General features: G+C 45.8%; 3 protein-coding genes across 5 annotated transcripts in view; 1 reads left to right on the top strand and 2 right to left on the bottom strand.

Annotated features, from left to right (window-relative positions):
* cers5 (ceramide synthase 5) overlaps positions 1 to 19,975 on the top strand; it is a 132,255-nt gene that overhangs the window by 96,722 nt on the left and 15,558 nt on the right. The gene's annotated exons all lie outside the window — the stretch shown is intronic.
* Positions 471 to 15,961, bottom strand: LOC142991164 (proto-oncogene tyrosine-protein kinase Src-like). Of its 2 annotated transcripts, XM_076141190.1 has the most exons (12): positions 15,354 to 15,924; positions 10,096 to 10,374; positions 8,904 to 9,003; positions 6,873 to 6,971; positions 6,597 to 6,700; positions 5,408 to 5,557; positions 5,162 to 5,317; positions 4,845 to 5,024; positions 4,657 to 4,733; positions 4,317 to 4,470; positions 4,045 to 4,176; positions 471 to 3,283 (listed from the first exon to the last, which is right to left on the bottom strand). In XM_076141190.1, the coding sequence occupies exons 2-12, from the start codon at positions 10,364 to 10,366 to the stop codon at positions 3,075 to 3,077; spliced, it is 1,632 nt and encodes a 543-aa protein (XP_075997305.1). In that variant the 5' UTR covers positions 10,367 to 10,374; positions 15,354 to 15,924; the 3' UTR covers positions 471 to 3,074. The 2 variants fall into 2 exon arrangements, with proteins under 2 accessions (XP_075997305.1, XP_075997304.1); XM_076141189.1 differs by having other exon boundaries at positions 5,162 to 5,557; positions 15,354 to 15,961.
* manbal (mannosidase beta like) lies at positions 16,614 to 19,079 on the bottom strand. 2 transcript variants are annotated; one of them, XM_076140852.1, is made up of 3 exons: positions 18,884 to 19,079; positions 17,755 to 17,932; positions 16,614 to 17,050 (listed from the first exon to the last, which is right to left on the bottom strand). In XM_076140852.1, the coding sequence occupies exons 2-3, from the start codon at positions 17,902 to 17,904 to the stop codon at positions 16,940 to 16,942; spliced, it is 261 nt and encodes an 86-aa protein (XP_075996967.1). In that variant the 5' UTR covers positions 17,905 to 17,932; positions 18,884 to 19,079; the 3' UTR covers positions 16,614 to 16,939. The 2 variants fall into 2 exon arrangements, with proteins under 2 accessions (XP_075996967.1, XP_075996966.1); XM_076140851.1 differs by having other exon boundaries at positions 18,912 to 19,075.

Here is a 19,975-nt window from a genome sequence, read left to right as displayed (position 1 = left end):
CAGAGGCTCGTATAACACCAAGGTGTGAACTTCCAACTCGGAAAAAACGAAGAAAGAAATACATAATAGAGAATATAACGGTATTATAGTTGAACTTTCTTTAAATTTTGCTTATCTTAAAATGTATAGCTGATGAACTTTGCGTATGATTCCGTTTCTGAACACACACACACACGCACACACACACACCTGTGCAGCTGCTGAGTGGCGCCACAGTCACTTAATCCGCTGGACAGCTGGGAGGACCGTGATAAAGAGCACTTGTTACACTACAAAGAGTAGCTGTTGTTTGATGGCAGAGCTCTTTACTTATAGCCTCAACTCTGCCCAGTCCGTCATTCTGCTTAAATGATGATCCTCACTCTAACGTCTCTAAACAATATTTTAGGTGCAGAATACTGATTCATTTCCGGAGGTGCAAGCAGTATAAGTACACACTTACGCACACACTTGTGAAAACACACTTGAAATATAATTTATTGCACATTTAAAGATCAACATAAAGTGGTACAATACCCATTTCAATCCTGTCACATTTAAACAAAAATAACAACAGAAGTCCTTACGTAATGCTCCACACCCTCTGATTGAACTGTTTTGCCTTTAGAACGAAAATGGAAATCAGATTGCAGGAATGCCAGACCCAGACTGCATAGATATAAAAACATGACCCACACTGCTGCACGGCACAGAATCTCCAATCACTCCTTGGCTTTGCTCACACGTGTCATGAGCCTATTAACAAAAGCGTTTCATTAAATCCGAATGTGCAGCGTTGTTATTCCCGTCCTAAAAGAGGAAAAACCCTGCTGCTGTGTTCTCGATCAAGAGTTTAGTTGTCAAACAGAATAAGATTTCATATTAATTCTTGATTTAAAAAAACAAACATTCCGTGAGCCCCATTTACAGTAGCGTGGTGTAACAGCATGTTGGGCAGCAGGCGTGCATCACTGCAAAAACTTCAGCTCGGAGGTGCAAATCATCCCAAAGAAGAGAAACCAAACAGATTTAAAAAAAAAAAATTACAAGATAGTCAGTCATTCATTGAAGATAGTATTTACAACTTCCATCTGATTTTTCATGTTTCACAGGTCATCGCTGATTTCAACATTGATTCAAAATCGTCCACAGTATTGGTAGAATTCGACGTCATTCATCACCGTGAAGAGATTTCAGGGTGTGTGTGGGCTGAAAGTGGACGTGGGCCGTCTCTCTTATTGCTGCTTGGCTCCTTGTTTTCATAATTGGTTTCATAGCATGTGAGGGCAGAAACGCCGACCGACCTTTAATCTACGGCTGCTGCATCGACTACATTGTAAACCGAACCGCTGTGAAATGGGCGAAAGTGGACGACAGCACACAAAAGCAACGGCTACAGTATGTACAGTGTGACGAGAGAAGAGAAGAGAAGAGAACTGGCTGCTGTGGGTTGAAACCATAAAGTCAATAATGGCACAAACAATCAGAAGTTTTGAGAGTAAACGTACACATGTTGATGTACACGACAGCATCAATACAAATCCAGCCAATGGTCAAGAGAAGAACGGCACGAAAGCATGCGAACTGGTTTTAAAACTTCAACTCTTTAAAGTTAGAAAAGTTGCACACAGTATTTTGAGGATTACCTGATCAAAGTCTTACAGTTTCATTAGGGCGTCTTATTTGCATATTTGATGTGGATACAATACAGTGAATTTAAGTCTTTTGTATACTTCAGCAAGGAATTACCGTCGTCTGCTAACAGAGTGAACTTTAATGGGGAATGGTGAGTTTTAGGCAGCATCAGTCGCCGATTTAAACAACAACTAAAAACCCAAGTAAGACCTTAAAACATTATGTACATGGACAGCAGTAAAGAAATAGTTTTATTAGCACAGAACACTGTAGGCTTTTACACACAATTTCAAGCTGAACTGGAGATTAAATGCTTCATGATTAGGAGCCATTTCAGCCTGTGTGTGTGTGTGTGTGTGTGTGTGTGTGTGTGTGTGTGTGTGTGTACCAGGTTGCATAAATGTCTGATGAAAGTTTCCAAATTTATGCTACTGGGGATCAGAGCTGAAAATAGCTCTTTACTGCCACTGCAACAGTGATTTCTTCCAGTTAAATAAAGATCAATCAATACAGCGAACGAACACGACCTGCAAAACATCACTTCTCTGTAATGCTGGAGGTTTGGATCCAGCGGGAGGAGATTTGAAAGTTGAGCGAGAAGGAGGCGTCGTTTCAGCCTCTTCTGGAATTCGGATAGTATTTCCTATTGATCAGTGTTACAGAACCTGCCTGTCGAGTCCATTTACCCTGACACCACCGTGACAACCGCGTCTATAGAGGAAATACATCGGGATCCGTTCTCTCCCGCAGAACAAAACCTAAAACTACCAGAAGCACATTGTTCAAGTAAACATAAATATTATTAAAAATAATAATAATAATAATAATAATAAAGATGCGACTTTCCGGAGCTGAATTGTTTGGAGACACTTTTGAGAAGCAGCACTTTAGAAAACTGGAGAGAGATACTGAAGGTCAGACAGGTGTAGAGAGAGAGAGAGAAAGAGAGAGAGAGAGAGAGAGAGAGGGAAGAAAGACGAGCTTTCCTTTGGCACCCGTGCCACAGTGGCAGTGCTCTTCTGTGGGCGAGGGCGGAGAAGGTACCAGACGCGGGTAAACAAAGACCCTGCAGAAGAGGGAAGGAGGGAGGTTTTGTCACGTGTCCTACCGTGACCTTCCCTCTTCAGCGGGGAGGTTTAACATTTACCCCCTCTCGCTCCCTCCACAGATCCTGATTCAAACATTTAGGTACGGCGCCGCCTTCCAATCTTTCACCAGAACTAGAGTCTGTCCAGCAGAACCGTTTACAGGAAGTCCCTCACCATCTGAACCTTGAACCTCTTCCCTGCCCGGGACAGCGAGGTTTCTCCCGGTTCTTCTGTAAGCAGTTCCGGAGGCGACTTCCCCGTCTCAAGTCTCTGTTCCCTAGTAGGCTCAGTGCCGGCGCTCCTCTGAGGTGGATAGTGCAGATCGTTCTGTGGCGAGGTTCCTCCCCCGTGGTCGTGGCTCAGTGTGCGGTTCTATAAGTTCTCCCCGGGCTGATACTGGGGCTCTGTGGAGGTGAAGTAGTCCTCTAGGAAGCCCTGCAGGTATTCAAAGGTGGGCCTCTCCTCCGGATCCTTCCGCCAGCACGACAGCATCAGCTCGTGCAGGGAGCCGGGGCACTCGGACGGGCACGGCATGCGGTAGCCGCGCTCCACCTGGTCCAGCACTTCGCGGTTGACCATACCTGAGGAGACGGACGAGACAGGACGTGTGAGGAATACAGAAAGAGACAGGTCGCTTAAAATGGACCAGAGGTGAATTTAATACGTGTGAGATGCAGTTTATTTCCAATATAATCCAAGTTTATTCAAGTCTTACTCGACTGCAAAGGAAACGCTTTAAGTGAGTCCAATTGATTTTTCATATCAATGGTAAAATGGACACTTATTATAATATTGTCAGTCCATTACAGATCAAGTTTCACCTACATCACTATACTATCAAACAATCCAATGTCTTATTTTGTCAACCAATTAAACTAAAGCCTTTCAAAGTCAGCGCTGGAGATTAGGTGTTTATCAAATAGAGCTCATTTTAGCATTCAAGTCAAGAAATGGCTGATAGAGATACCTTTAAATTTACGTTTAGTCATTTAGCGGACGCTTTGATCCAAAGCGACGTACAAATTAAGTTCCGAGGTACACAATGTACCTTTATGATGCCAAACAAACTGCTGTAAATTATGGAGATTGCCTTTTCTGTGTGTGTGTGTGAGAGTGTTTATCCCCGTTTGTCCCGCTGACGCATACGCATTCGCAACCAGCAGGTATTGATTTAACAGCGGCTGCCAAGGTCAGAGCTCCAGGTATCGTCACTGCTGCTCCAATGTGAAGCACCGCAATGTAAATGAACAACTTTATTACGTCCACCCTGCAATAAATCAGCCCAGAATGTCATCTTGTTATCAGTTGTGACGTGGACTGAGGCCGGACGTGTTCCTCTCACCTGGATAGGGCACTCTGCCTTTAGTGGCCAGTTCTGTCAGCAGCACGCCAAACGACCAAACGTCCGACTTGATGGTGAAGCGTCCGTACAGAGCTGCCTCGGGCGCCGTCCACTTGATGGGGAATTTAGCTCCTGAAACGATTTGAGGTGAACACAATCAAACAAACCCGTCTGTGTCCCTTTGCAGCTCTTTAGTTTAGGTTAACAACTCTGTCGTTCCCCGGTGTGGCTCTTAGGAGTGAAAGAGTTACGGTCTGTTTGCGGCCCCTCACCCTGTCTGGCAGTGTACTCGTTGTCCTCGATGAGTCTCGCCAGGCCAAAGTCGGCCACCTTACACACCAGGCTGTCTCCTACCAGGATGTTGGCCGCGCGCAGGTCTCTGTGCACGTAGTTCATCCTCTCCACGTAGGCCATGCCAGCCGCAATCTGGAGGGAAAGAGCCAGTAGATGCGTAAACAAACCACACACACACACACACACACACACACACACACACACACACACACACACACACACACACACACACACACACACACACACACACACACACACTTTGGGTGGTTGCAGCCTTTTATGTCCGGGCTGCACTTAAGCGTGATGAGGCTGCGTTACCTGAGCGGACATGTCCACCAGCTGAGGCAGACGAAGCATTTTCCCCGCATCGCCTTTCAGGAAGTCCAGCAAGCTTCCTGTGAACATAATGCAACAAATTTTAGGACGCACACCAAACAAGCAACCGCTTCTCTCTTCAACCGTGTCATTATCTCCATCTGTGTGTCTGCCAGAACACCATCAGTCACCTTGGCTCATGTATTCCGTCACGATGTAAATGGGCTCCTCGGACACCACGGCGTACAGCTGGACCAGCTTCTCGTGCCTCAGCTTCTTCATGACCTGGGCTTCCTGGAGAAAGGCTTCTGGAGACATGGTCCCCGGCTTCAGGGTCTTGATGGCGACCCGTGTGTTTCCGTTCCACGTGCCTGTCAAAGAGTACAGTGACATTAATATTTTACCACCTTGCTCCCGAGCTCTTCCAACCCTGCATCTTGTCATCGTCCATCAAAGAGGAATAAATCCATCAGATGAGAAAGAGGAAGTGGCGATATGAAGGTCTTACCCATCCAGACCTCTCCGAAACATCCCTGTCCCAGCTTGAGGTCCAGACGCAGAGACTCTCGGGGGATCTCCCAGGCGTCCCGGGCCAGTCCCTGCGTCTGAGGCTTTGCCACGGGACAAACGTCTGTCAGGGCATGGCACAGTCCATCTGAGTGCTCTGACGGGGGAGCGGGGAGGAGAAGGACAGAATTAGGGCGGCTGGACGAGAGCCAAGCGTTCAGGAAAAAGGTTCTTAGGGTAAACTCACTGCGGTAGTGGAAGACGAGCTGCTGCAGGCTGGTGAACTGGGTGCGTGAGGTGATGTAGAAACCGCCGCTGTCCAGCTTCCTGATCTTGTAATGTTTCACATTGAGGCCTTTGGTGTTATCGTAATCCAGCACTGACAGACAATAAGCCCCTGTGAGCACACACACACACACACAGACACACACATACATGAACAGAAGTAGGAAACTTGACAAAAGAGATGGATTTCTACCACCCACATGTACGACCTGAAGTAGGTCACACAGTCTTACAAATTATAAATGATGGGACACATTTTGCACAGCATGACACGGTTTACACATAACGCCACATTCTGTACGCGCGCCACGCTTCAGCTCACCTCATATCTGACATCTAACACAGAACGCACCCTGAGGCTACACACATTTCGTGATTCTCCCTCCCCTTACTCCATGTGTGTGTGTGTGTGTATGTGTGTGTTGGCAGGGCAGTGCCTTAAAGCCAAGGGGGGGAATCCAGCACCCTCCCAGGCTGACCTAGTTATGGCAGAGTGGATCACCCCGATCCATGCACCGGACCCAATCTGCTCTGCTCCGCTCTTTTCCTTCCTCCAAACTTCCTCCCTCACGGTCCCGCTAAGTGGACGCCTGCGTCTTTCAGAGAGATTCAGCCTTCCGCCGGCTCAGAGAATAAAGATATTGTGCCACGGGCGACTTGCAAGTTAACAAATGATAATTACAGCGTTTTGCCTCTTCGAAAGCCAGTCCCTAAAGATCTACTTATTTCAAAGTAAGATGCGTGAGCCAACTCAGGGGACGCATCGCTTCCTTGTTTTTCACATTTTCAAACACCCAAGTGTACAACAGAGTTCAAATGTGTCATGAACATGTATTGTAGTCACAGATGTTCTTGTATAATGCAGATATTTCAGAGCAACACTATGCACTTCATTTGTTGTTAAATTACAAGCACGCGACTTTGAAAACATTGCATTTGCCGTCCAAAATAGCTGCTTTGTAATGTCTTGATGAGGCCTGCAGTATTATTTGTAGAGCGTCTTTCAAAGTAGCTGTGTGAGCTCCGATCCAGCCATGCAAGGCGTTAACCTGGTATTCCATGTTGCTCTAAGGAACCTTGGGTTCAAGGTGAAACCAGTTCATTACCCAGCGCTCCCCCCCCTTCCTGCTGCTGCTGCTGCTCCCTCTCACCTTTAGTAGTCTCACTCTCCCTCACCAGGAAAGTTCCTCGTCTGTTCTGTAAATTCAGGAGGAGCCTCTCCGAGTCACGCCGGGTGATCTTCCCAAAATACCACCTGCCAAAGTGGGCCAGAGAATAAGATCAGAGAAACACTCCGGCTGAGTGGTTGTAGCAGGCGCCGCTGTACAGGAGTGTGTGTGTGTGCGTTTATGAGCTTGTCGCAGGAAATTACAACGTGTAGGAGATTAAACTACATGCGGCTTCAGGGGAGGAGGAGGATAACCTACTCTTCAGCTTGGATGGAGTCGGACGGAGCCACGTAGTTGCTGGGGATGTAACCGCTCTCTCCTGTCGTGAGGGAGCGGGCGAGCCACCAGTCCCCTTCTCTGAGAGAGAGAGAGAGAGAGAGAGAGAGAGAGAGACCTTGATTTACACAGTTTTACTTGGTATCTTATTAAATCAATAAAACACTTCACCCACGTTATTTTTACAAAACAAACATTTGGCCCGTTTCAGCACTTTATAAATTTTGTGAAAAGCTGAAAGAAAGTAACCTTTAACCCCCAATTTAGCTTTGTCACCAAAACCAAATGCACCAAATTACTCTCATCTTTCCAAGGACTGATGGAGAAGTTCTGATCCTGACACACAAGTGAGCGAGCAAAGCTGTAATATGTGTTACAAATACATATTTTTCATGGCCATGAGGAACATGTAATGACTATCTACCGCCCCTGACTGCTGTTTTGGACTAATTCATCTGGTTTCCAATGGAATCAAAGCCCTCCAGCGTCACCTGCAGACATTTGTTTTTCTGAGGGAGATTCGGTCAAAAGATACAGAATAAATAAGTGCATCAATCTCTGGGGTTGCCAGGCAGTGAACCCATCAATCAGCCCTTGTGTGCTGCGGGCAAAGTCAGACAAAAATCCCGGTTGCAGAATTGGGACTGTGAACAAAAGGTTGCCCAAGATGTGTGCTGCATTAAGAAGTACTGACCTGAAGCTGTACTTTTTCCTAGGAGAAACCGTGAAGCATGAGAAGAAGAGAAGAGAGAGAGGGAGAGATAACAGACACGGCAGACACATCAAAACCCATCGAGGAGGCACAGCGAGGAAGCACAGCGAGGAGGCACAGCGAGGAAGCACAGACAGAAGCAGAGGAGTCAAGCGCACGGTATTGCTGCGCCACATGAACCGACGTCAACCTGCGAGCCCTCTGACGGACATCACAGCTGCAGTGTCCTTCATGTCGACGTCATTAAACACGGAATTATAATGCAAGTGCCTAACTCGTTAAAAGATTAACATAAAGCTCTCGGAGAAAGCCAGTTAACTGTTTTATTACACAGCACTAATAAAAACACGATGCCTTCTGTTGTTGGGCCTCATCATGCAGTGCAGCTGTAGATCAGAGTTACAGCAGGGAGGAGATGCAGACAAGAAAGCAAAGACACATTGTTCTAATTTTAAGCACCTGCATGTGAACCTCAGATGCTGATGACTTGGGAAAAAAAGCATCTTAAAAAATGCACATGCGTCATTTTTCACTTCTTGCCACAGAGATACATGCTGCTCCATCGACCGAATCACACCGCCATGACATTTAGTGACGTTGGAAGGAGGAAAACTCATTTCTGACTGTGGCAAAGGGAGAATTAATGTCATTTAACTTTAACTCTGGGCCCCATGAGAGGCTCCAGAGAAGATTAGTGGGGTAGTGATGACGTCAGCTGCCCGAAGGGAACAGGGTGCATCAGCAAAGTGGTGTTCTACTTGGTGTTAGTCCACAGACGGGGAGGATCAGACTCTGCTCTGCGGATCTGACAACAGTAAAGACTCCGGTATAGTCCTGTGACGAGTCGAAGAGTTGGTTGTATGCCACACCTTGCAGGTAGGAGGGTCGGGTAGAGGGATACTGGCTGTGGTTATAGTTTATGTTGCGCTAAAAATAAGGCAAAGGAGATGGAGAGCGAGATGGTGTGTTCGTCCTCTAAGTGAATCGATACATAGAGGCGCTGCTCCAACAACAGAGGAAGGAGGAAGTGGACTGAAACAAAGGTCAAGACCTGCCTGCTGATGTCACCAGTCATGAGATCTAAACCAATCAGGAGAGGAGACAGAAGTTTGAGCCTATGGAGACATCTTTGTGCCTTGGGAGACGCGTGTGTGTGAACTATACCAGAGCCTCTACCGCCTCACACTGCGTCCGCACGTGCTCATTCAGGTGCATGTTTGTGTGCACTCTCGCATCATTCATTCATTCATTCATTGTGTGTATTTTATATACAACATGTAGCTGCAGCAGAGAGTTCTTACGTGTTGTTGACAATCTGCAGCCTATCGCCCTTCCTAAAGGTTAAATCAGACGCCGTCCGTGATTCATAGTCATACAGTGCCACAAATGTAGTCACACCTCCTGCAGGAAACAAAACACACACACACACACACACACACACACACACGGAATATGCATTTAGGGAACCACAAAATATAAGGCAGTGTTTCTTCCCCTAAAGCCCTGTTCACATAGACATTCCCATTACTCGGCTCTAACAGCAGTTTTGATGATAATTTACTGTGTCCAGAGTAACGCTGTGATTCATAGATCACTCCGCCTCCCTCCCTTCCTTATCTATATAAAACTATTTTCCAAGCCTAATGAGAAATATCGATATCAGACTGTCAAGCGTCCGATCGTCCGTGAAGGACAAAGCCTCCCTGCCGACTCCTTCCATTATCCCTGCATCTGTGTGTAGTTTTCCATCCCCACCTTTAATGAGCCTGCGATAGATACTTGGGAAGTCGCCAGCCAATCGCAGAGCGTTTCATTACGCGCGTGGGAGCAGCCCGGCAACATTAACCCAACCATCTGCTTAGTCAAGACGCATCCGGGTTAAATACAGTCAAACCTGGATGCTGAGCCGTGAAGGGATTCATAGCAGAGCCCAAATTATTGTTCTGATTAGTTCTGACTCACCGGGCATCATTTGTCGATTGCTTATTTTCTTTAGATCTGTCTACCTAATGTTTATGGTCTTTTCAACTTGAAGCAAAGTATATACTGTATGCTCACATGTCAAGTTTGTAGTTTTGGACAGCGTAACTTAGCAGTTCGTCTTTCTGTCAGAAAAGCTATGAGCTCGAAATGTTAGGAGCTGAAAAAGAATGAACCCTGGTGGGCAAGTTGGACATTTTCAAGGGAAGAAACCATTACATTGCATTGCATCAACCTGACAGTTTAATAACCACTTTTACATTTTGTCCTAAAACTTCTGAACTGTGGGTCATAGAATCTAATTTATTTTATTTCTGTCATTCCTTGGGTCAATCCACAATGGCGGCTCTACAAAACAAACTGTCACGAAATTTGGATGAATTAGAAGTTGTTTAGGTTCGACAGCATGACCTTGATCTGAGAAAAGACAAAACATGTCCTCTAGGTTAGTGATTGATCTAATAAGTGGCATTCACAGCATCAGTCTGTCCCCATCAGTCCCCCATGTCCCACCTGACAGAGGTCCTCTATGAGGCGAGGTGACCGTGCCCGTGTGGTCCACGCCTCCAAAAAGAGCCAACTCGGGGGTGTTGGTCGGGGCGTGGTGCTGCCCCTGGTGGCCGCGCCTTCCTGTCCCCACGGCGGGGCTCCTGTTGGGGGTTTGGGTCTGCTGGGCGGGGCCCAGGTGGTGGAAGTGCCCGCTGTCCGAGCCTGCGCCAATGGTGCCGTCCAGGCTCATGGAGCGCTGGCCCGGCTCCTTGGGCTTGCTCTTGCCCGCCCCCATGTGCAGACCTGGGAAAAGAGCCAAGGCTGAGTAAGAATGCGGTATTTTAAGAAAAATGCCTCCTCTGTGTTTTTACTACGAGGCTTTATTAATAACAAATTAACAACTTGTAGCAAAGTCATTACAGCAACTGTTAGTAGGATACGTTAGAGTGGAGGCTTTAGAGAGAACATTAAACATCAGAGACATACAAAACAGGAGGATAAAATAAAAAGTCAGATAAATAAAACAGGTCAAGCAGGTAATAAAATATTGGAGAGGAATAATAGAAATTGAATAGAGGAAAATAGACTTCTCTATATTCCCCAAATGTATTCTATGACACATGTTGCACTTTGGTACAAGTGGTCAAAATAAACGGAAGGGAAGAATCATCGATATTTAAAGTACCCGAGTTGTGAGCTCCTATCTTCTTCTCCGTGTGACTTCAAATATGAGAAGTATTGCTGAATAATTGGTGTTGAATCCATTCCAACAGTGACATAGAGCTGCCACTTCAACAAACTGGGAACGGGAACTTGACTCGTTTCTGTTCTGTGTTCTTTCCCAGGCAGGACGGGCCAAAAGCTTTGAGAGTTCCCCATTCAGAGAGGATCCTTGGAGCCGCTCCAGCTTCAGTTGAAACCGTTTAGAATGCAAATACGGACGACAGGACACCTTCATTCAAGGTCAATCCATCTGCTTATTCAATCTGCTGTTAATCAATACACATCTACAAGGAAAACAAAGCTTGAGTAAAGGAGTGAGCTGTACTGAAGCAGGATGTTCTCTGGTTATCAGACAGACTGAAACATGGACCGTGTTTCACTCTCTTCTTTCTTACTCCACCCTGTTCAGGTCTCATAACAGCAACAGGTCAAGAGAATAATGTCGTCCCGATCAAACGTGCTCCTGCAATGAAGAGCGCCGCGCACACACCAATTTCGATTCTTCTCCCTGTTATTCAGTAGTGACTCACTGCCAGAGCTGCTATTTCAGGCCAGTTGAAACAGACACACACACACACACACACACAAACACACACACACACACACACACACACACACACACACACACACACACACACACACACACACACACACACACACACACACACACACACACGGAGTAGCTTCCCCCTTTGTCTCAGTTCCAGACAGCGTATGTGCACAGTGTGTATGCGGGCACGCAGCTGTTCCCAGCTCTCTATCTCGCTCCAACACCCACATTAACATCTCACATCCCTTTTTCCCCCCCAAACACATGTGCGGCCGCGTATCCGTGCGGTTGCCTTTTCCGCCACACTCGGTGCCAGTCTGATAGACACGAGCGAGGCGGTTACTAACAGACAGGCGAGGAAGGAACTGTGGCTGTAAAAAGAACATGTGGGCGGGTGTTGAGCAGTGCATGGACAGCTGTGGCTTAGTGGGTGTTTGCGAGCGGAACGTGCGGGCGTACCATCATGACCAAGGTGGGGGAATTCTCAGAGATAGAGAGAAGGATCCCGCTGTGGAGACGCGTGGGCGAAGAAGCACCTCCAGTTTAAGCAAACGCGGGCGTAAGAGGAACTGCGTAATGAGGCATAATTCCGCTAACAATGATTCTTGAAAAGTTCCATGCAGTAGTTGTAATAACTCATTTATGATGTGATACTTTAAGGACACAATCTGGGAACCAGATGAGAACACAAAACTGGAACCTGGGGTGACTCATGCTGGTTGGCGGCCTTTTGTTACACAAGCGACACACACACACCACAACTAAAGTTGATAATGTTTCCCGGTGGCGTTAAATGTTTGTCTGCAATAATAAAGAAATTAAATCCAATCTTCTCATATCAAAAGGCTTTGTTGACACTGTGAGAAGTGATGATTCAGCTGTAATTCACAGCGGCGATGTATCCGGCTTCATGCAACCAGGAGGTTATTATGAGATCTTCCTTGTAGACTTAAGCAGGCAAACACAGCATTTAACCCCGGGCCTGTGGTTGAAGGACAGTCAGGCAGAGGTGGAGCTCGGCCTGATCATTAGGCTTCAGTACCGGCTGATGACGAGTTTCCCCCTTTTAATGGCTCTAATTCAGTGTACAAAGTGGAGGCAGTGATCCATGACCGCCGCTGGAAACTTAGCCCGACACAGCCTGTGAAAGTGAGTGCACATACACACAGCGAGCATGAAACACTCTGACACACTCCTCACACTAGAGTTGCCTTGAAAGCCTCAGAGCCACCGTACATAAACAACAGACCCTGTGTAGTAGCTGAGCCTCGTGTTCACGTTTTTCCTAATATGGTCCCGTAGTTCCCCAACACCAGGAACTGCTCACATGTGACTCCTTCTGTCAAGGGAGGCGACGGGACGGAAAACAAGCAGCAACAACAGGTCGCGTCGTGATGAAAGCTGCAGAAATTAGAAAACGGGAGATTGCAGGCCCCTTGTGAGTGCGGGGGAATGTGTCGACTGCGCCACGAAAACGTTTCCAGTGCCAGAAGACGCAAGGAGAACAGGCACCTAAGCAGCGGGGGGCCAGGAAGGGAGGAAGAGGAAGATGGGATGAGGGGTGGGGGGGTAACAAAGAAGCTCTGTTTTCTTGGTTTCCCTGGACACACATCAAACGGAAGCCACTGCCTTTGCTTTGCACCTTACACTACTTAACACTTTCTTTTACTTAAAGATGAGAAACGTGGCAACTGCTGCAGAAAACAAACGCTGACTGTATGAAAAAAGTGAATCGAGTCTAACAAAGAGGCTTCATTCAAAGACTTCTCTCCCCGTGGCACTTCAACCACAACACAGTCCCAATACCTGCAGTTCGTCTCCCACTAATGTGTCTCTGTGTGTCTGTCCGTGTGGTAATACACCATTTTATCGTCTCTGCAGAATGTGGGAGAGAGAAAAAAATACTGGATTGAGATTAGGGGAAGGGACGTCAGTGAGAAATGCGCGTTGATGAATAAGACATGTCCAAACACCTGTCAGGTACTGAGCATGGCATCACATCAGCCAGCAAGGTTCATTAAGTCTCAGAGTCTCTTAGCTGCTGTTGACAGAAGAAAACACCTCACACCTGACTCTGACTGTGTGGAACCAATCTAAAGGTACGTTTATACACGCCTTCCAGATCAAACTTTAAATGGATCTCAACAATTTGGAGTATTACGCCGCTTCATGGACAATGTGTTTGTTCTCTATGTGGAGCTGAGAAGTCTAGCTGTATGTTTCTGGCAAGGCCACGTGCACATTTGGCCGTGACAAACCTCAATGAGTCACAACAGACGGTAACAGTTGTCGCTGTTCTTGCAGGAGAGAGAGAGAGAGAGAGAGAGAGAGAGAGAGAGAGAGAGAGAGAGAGAGAGAGAGAGAGAGAGAGAGAGAGAAAGAAAGAAAGAAAGAACGGGGGCTGGAGCCAATGCCTCAGTCAAATGAGACAATTACAGTCTGCCCCGGAGAGGGAGAGCGAGCGCGGCTCCTTATGGATCAGAGAGAGAGGAAGTACAGGCATTAGCATTGCTGTCTTGTTCAGCAAAACAGAGTGCAGACATGTGGAATACACAGATCAAACTAAATGTAGCCTGGCTCACTTCTTCTGTTCTCACCCCCCTCCCTCTCTTAAGACGGTCTCAGCCGGTGCAACCATCTCATCCAACCTCCTCCTTTGTCAGTGACACACACACACACACACAGACACACAGAGGCCCGGAGAGAAGCACAAGTGTGTGGGAGTGTAGCCCCCAGCTGATGAAACTCACTTCCGTTTTCTAACCATTTCTAAGTGGCAGCTGTGGCCGCCAAGTGTGCTGGGATAAGAGGAATGGAACCAGCATAACCAGGACGATGATGATGATGAAGTCAGCTCCATTGAAAATGGGCAAAGGCAAGGGGCGAGAACAAAGACCCCAAATTATGAACTCCACAAAACCATGAATCTTATTAGAAACAACTTGTAAACACTGTGTTGCTTTGTGTCATTTACAAAAACATTCGACCGTAAACACACATTTTGTACATTTTACCCCTTGTAAATGTTGGAAATAAGGAAAATGTATGGCAGACATCTGACAATGAGCGTCCATGTGATGGTTAAAGCATTATTGGAGAGGGGGACAGACTGAACGGAAGCTGATGATGCATTCTGATGTCATTTCTCCATGTCTGAGGGGCTTTTCCAGACAAAACACATCACTGCATCTTTGTCCACTGCTAAAAAAAAAACACAAACAGCATCCACAGTTTTTCCATGTGTCTCATCCACAGCTGACACGAGCACACCAGGCTGTGGAAATATGCTGAAACTTATCCAAAGCCCCCCAAAACCATTGTAAATACATTAATCTCATAAATGTAATTCTATTTTCCAGATTAAACAGCAGTTGTTTTGAGTAAAGCTGCACACACACACGCACACACACACACGGGGCGGGGTAGCGACTGTGCTACAAGACTACCAGCTGCCACGCTGATGTCTCCGCCTTCACAGAGACTATATACAATAATTAATAAATAATAATACCGACAGTGTGTGTGCTTTGGCAAAAAAAAAAAAAATCACTCACACGAACGTAAACAAGCGGGATTTCTGAATGGGGAAGAGGCGAGCAGGCTGTGGCACGCTTCAGCCCTCATACAGCGCATATGCGGCCTGATGAATCAAAACAGGTGCTGTTACAGCTCCATTTTGGATTTCGATAGATTCTGGCTTTATTTTCCCATAATGCAGGCGCTGTCTTTCCCTTCGCCTTCGCTGTTTCAGTCGTGGAAAACAAGCGAGCGTGTACCGTTTGCGCATTTTGTGTGCGGGCTAGTTAATCGTCAACACCAACGCTGAAGCCCTGGCACACACACGCATACACATACACACGCATATACACACACGAGTGGCATTGTAGACAAATAGGCAACCATGACTGACCATGACTGAATGTGCCTGTGCAACAATGAAATATAACTGATGCGAGCCACGCGCGATGTGGCGCTGTTGATGTTCCCGTTTCTTTCTTCATTAACTCACCTTTTACGCGTCTTCAGATTCAACCCGAATATCAGAGACGCACGGCGGCGGAGGCGACTTCACTCCTTACGTCTGTCCTCATTAGACGAATAATGGAAGCGGGTGGCCAGCTGCGGAGGAAGCTTCAATCCAGATACCAAATCCCATTTAGCGAATTCAGGGAGAATCGCGGAGAGAGGAGGAGGTCATGGCGGGGACTGCCTTCAGGAGCAGAGGGCACGGCTGCCCGGCTTACCGGCTGCTGCTGCTGCGGCGGCGGCTGGGGGCCGAGCGGACACCGAACCACCCGGGGGGAGACGCGGTCAGTTCAGCAGGGGGAGAAGAGTGGTCGGCGCGGTGATTTCATGCGATGGATCGGGAGCGGTGGGAGTCATGCCTCAGAGGGGGGGACGGGAGGGGGAGAGACGGGGATGGAGCGCATCACGGAGCGAACAGATGAGACTGGATTCTACGCTTTTTACGCAGTGGTACTGTTGTGTCAAATGCACGTTGTTACGACACACGACGCCCCGACTGGATTCACAGAGGCGTTGACAACACGCTGCCTGTAGCGCCCCCTTCAGGCTCGCGAAAGGAGGGCAGGATCGATCCACCGAAAACAACGCAGACGATCAGTAAATCTGGTGACTTGGTTCCGTAAACTCGTTTTTTATTCATTCGTTTTCTATTCATCCCTGATAGGAAAATCGGTTGCTAGGCGACACGCAGGCACCCGTATTGGGGAGGACAACGATAACTACCCTGTGTATTAACTATATTGGTGGTTCTCAAACTGTGGTCATAGTAACATGGAGCGCCCCTGGTGGTAAAAAATAATGCAAATTATAGACATAAATGTTTTATTGTGTCGTAAATTCATTTATGGTGATGATGGTTTCAGCTATGGATGTATATACTGTATCTAGACCCTCCTCAATGAACACTGAGCACATAATTATCCTGGATAATTGAATCCAGCTTTCCTTATCAAATTCTCATGTGCAGTTTAAGAACAGAAATATGTGTCTGATGATGTTAGCACATTAGGAGATCCAGTTGATCCATCCTGTTTACTGTGATTATAAAATGCAAATGTAACCTACTAAATTGGTTTAGTTGTCTCATTATACTTAAGTCTGTACAACAACAAACACCATTTCATCCCACACTAAAACTTGACTGTAGCTTTGTGAGGAAGTCATAATGCGTTTCCCATCTAAAGGGTAAAAATAAGCATAAGAAATGATCTGAACAAGAAAATGACGAACAAAGAAACAGATGTGAGAGCCCATTTACTTGTTTATTCACAATTAGTGTTCAAATATAAAGAAGTCAATAAAAATCAAATTCATGACATGATTTAGTGGTAATACTGTGTAACAATGTGTTGACGGTGATAAGGAGACGTGGTTCAAAGTTATTCAATGTGCATAAGAAGGCTTAATAGACAGTAGTGGTTCATATAACTGGAGTGAGGATGAGGAACAGCAGACAAATGAACAAATGTTGACTCACTGATGAATAAACAGATGTTTGTGCAAGCAAGCCTCACACTTGCACACTCCAAAACACACACACACAGACAAAGAGCTGTAGTATCTAGCTGTCTATCGCTTCTTCTTGCTCTCTTTCTTTGGTTTCTGTCGTGTCTGAGACATGGATGCCTTCGGTTTCTTCATCTGTTCAACAGCCTTTGCGTCAGCTGCCTCTGTCTCCTCCTGCACAGGAAAAAACACGAAGCGATAAGCATTCGAACCCCGTAATGGAAAAAGGGCTTTCAGACTCCCAACGTCCAGCTGAGCACGAGTGTATCCTGACGCATGTTCAAAGCTTCTACTTATAATTGCACACATTTCCGCAGACACTGCAAAGATGCTCTACACATTCTATTGTAGTCTTTCTTCACCCTGAGGTCATTCTCTCACCAAACTAAAGAAATTGAGCCGTGTCTCATCACTTCGCCCCTGTCGGCACTCTTTCTGTGCATACAATCATTCTTTATTGTTCCCGCAGAATAATAACCACAGCAGACTGCTCCAAATGATGAAAGGGTGCCATGCTGTGGAGCGCAATCAGTGCATCTGATGACAATACCTGAAAATAGAATAATTGGACACTGGGTTTAATTGCTCTCTTCTATAAATAATCTCTCTTGACAGGAGCTTGTTAGAGTAACCCTCGGTGGCTCCGTGGTCATGGACGCTCCAGAATAAGAGCCGCTGTTCAGAAAAGTGGAGCCTTGACACACACTGGCGGAATGCACAAAATCAAAACTTTCGACTTTTGAAGAACCGGTAATTACGAATCAGACTGCATTCTCCTGTAGTTAAGACCGTTCAAACTATAGAGCAGAACAGCTGATAGATAATATGAACAGTTTTTGGCCACAATGTCAGAATTCTGTCCTTCCCTGACCGTTTACCTGTTCATGGCCCTTGGATGTGGGGATGATGATGGCCAGGATGCAGATGAGCTGGAAGATTGCACCCAAAAAGAGGCCGTAGCGCAGCACGCTCTCCAGGAAGGTGGGCTCGGGGACTTCTGGCGGGGACAGGTCCAGTTCTGCAGACATGATTTCCTTCAGCAGCCCTCTCAAAACACTGAATAACAGGAATAGACGGTGACTCATACAGGTTGAGATTGGGGGGAATGGGTTCACAGGATCTCTAAAAATAAGCTTCTATCGCTGTGACCAGATCCTGTATTCTACACATAATAGGCTAAAAAGGTCTGAGATTGACCTTTCGCTTATTTGGTGGAGCGTTCAAGTGATCATTCTAAACACGTAAAGTCGAAACTCGCATGACTGTCTTAACCAGGTGTACATGTAAATGTTTTGTTTGGCCTTCGAAAAAGCGAATGGAAAAAACCACGGAAGAATGCAAATATTGTCATTTGGGGTTTGGCTGAGTCACAAAGCTTTACAGGAAAATGGAAGTAAGGCTGCATATGTTCCATCGTCCTGCTCCACTGATTGCCAGCTGTTCATCTTGTGTTGCCCTGAAACATCACAGCTCATCCCAAATATTTATAGTTTCATACCGTCATATTTGACTTCATTCAATCGGTTTTAGCCGTCTGAATGGGTAGACAGTCTCATTTTAAGGACTTAGGCTCAGACCCTGTGGCGCGTTCAGGGACCTCGCCACTAAGGTCAGTCTAGACTGGGTCTCCTTTGTCACAGCGGACGTATTGACAAACATAAGTAGGAGCAGTTAATACGTCTAACATCTGAACGTAAAGCATCAATTCATTTGTAACACTTGGATTTTCTCTTCAACTATGTCAACGCACTGTCCTTGTCACGGAAATGCTTTTATTATAATTATATACTGTATAAAACACATTTCGCCTACAGCTGTCACAAATACATCCAAATGTCCCGAGTCCATTGCAAACATTATAGCTAATTCGCAGTTTCTTTAAGCAGTTTTTAAAGAATCTCTGCTCCCATGGAGAGTTTATCCTTGATGTGTGACGTAAGAACAGCGCTGATTTAAACATTATTACGCATCGAAGAGCGACACAATTGTGTAGTTTTGCAAACTCACAACGCATGCGTCCTATTCCAGTGCTCACCGGTAAGCGTGACCGTGTCACTGGTCTTCCTTTACTGGAATACGAACATCCAAAGTCAAGGTGAATGATCTATAAAAGAATGATTCAAAACCAAAATGCTCATTTAGCTCACTGTGAGGGAAAAAAAGCCACAGATCCTTTTTTCGGAAGTGAACTCGACGATCTGTTGTTCGCTTCCGGTCCCATGAATGTGGATTTTGTCGCCATCTAGTGTGCATATCAGGACACTGGGGATCGAAAGTACAGGCACTTGAGAGCGAGGTATGTTTCTCCTTTCAGTGCCAAATATCTGACTGCTTCTTCTTTGTACTATACTTTGCCTGATGGATTTTTACGGATTCGAATGTAAAAGTTTTTATTACTGATGCATTGCTATAGTTTACGTCTTCTTAAGTGTACACGAACCATACAAAGCACACACTTCTAGTTCAGGCCTGGTCTCATTAGACATGTGACAAAAAATAAATTAAATTTTTCAGAAGTGATGACACAGTTTTTAAGAAATATAAGCTTTTTTTTTTTGCTTTTTTTGTAAAATTATTGTATTGTTTGAAAAAACGTTTGACCGTTAGATGGCAGTGTTGTATCCAGCTTGCGCTGTTTTGGTAACTTGTATACAGGAATAATTTGATTCATTTGTTTGAAAAGTAAAATAATTCGTTGTGTGGATGATAAATAAGTCTCAGCGTTTCAGCAACATTTAAATATATTGTTTATAATGTAATGTATAATTCATTATTTATTCTTTTAATATTTTTCATTGATCAAGGTGGTTTACTTTGGCAAAGGGGTAATTTACATAAATCTACCCACACACATATGCATGCTGCATTAAATATTAACTAAAAATGTTATTAAACCCAAAACTATGTAATGGCTTTGTTGTGCTTTTGTTGTGCATAGTTCTGCATCTTTGTTTATCCTTCTTTGGTTGCCCTGGTGAGGTTTTTATCACTTGGTGGAAAAGCTTTTACATTTCTAAATAAAAGTACCAGAAAAGCCTTAATAGGAGGACAAGAATGTTTCTATTTCATTTCCAACTCCGGACTTATCACAGCAGCATG

This window comes from Genypterus blacodes, unplaced genomic scaffold, assembly GCF_046128005.1.
Source record: "Genypterus blacodes isolate CSIRO-AG114 ecotype Tasmania unplaced genomic scaffold, CSIRO-AGI_Gbla_v1 ptg000017l_1, whole genome shotgun sequence".
In the NCBI taxonomy this organism is placed as follows: Eukaryota; Metazoa; Chordata; class Actinopteri; order Ophidiiformes; family Ophidiidae; genus Genypterus; species Genypterus blacodes.
This window is presented reverse-complemented; position numbering and strand designations above follow the sequence as displayed.

Coding starts and splice junctions, on each gene's coding strand:
- manbal (XM_076140852.1), bottom strand. CDS start 17,904: ATGTCTGCAGAACTGGACCTGTCCCCGCCAGAAGTCCCCGAGCCCACC. Junction 17,051..17,754: donor CATCCAAGGGCCATGAACAG/GTAAACGGTCAG, acceptor TTTCCTGTGCAG/GAGGAGACAGAGGCAGCTGA.
- LOC142991164 (XM_076141189.1), bottom strand. CDS start 10,366: ATGGGGGCGGGCAAGAGCAAGCCCAAGGAGCCGGGCCAGCGCTCCATG. Junction 6,701..6,872: donor GACTCCATCCAAGCTGAAGA/GTAGGTTATCCT, acceptor CCACTTTGGCAG/GTGGTATTTTGGGAAGATCA. Junction 5,558..6,596: donor GGAGAGTGAGACTACTAAAG/GTGAGAGGGAGC, acceptor GTGTGCTCACAG/GGGCTTATTGTCTGTCAGTG.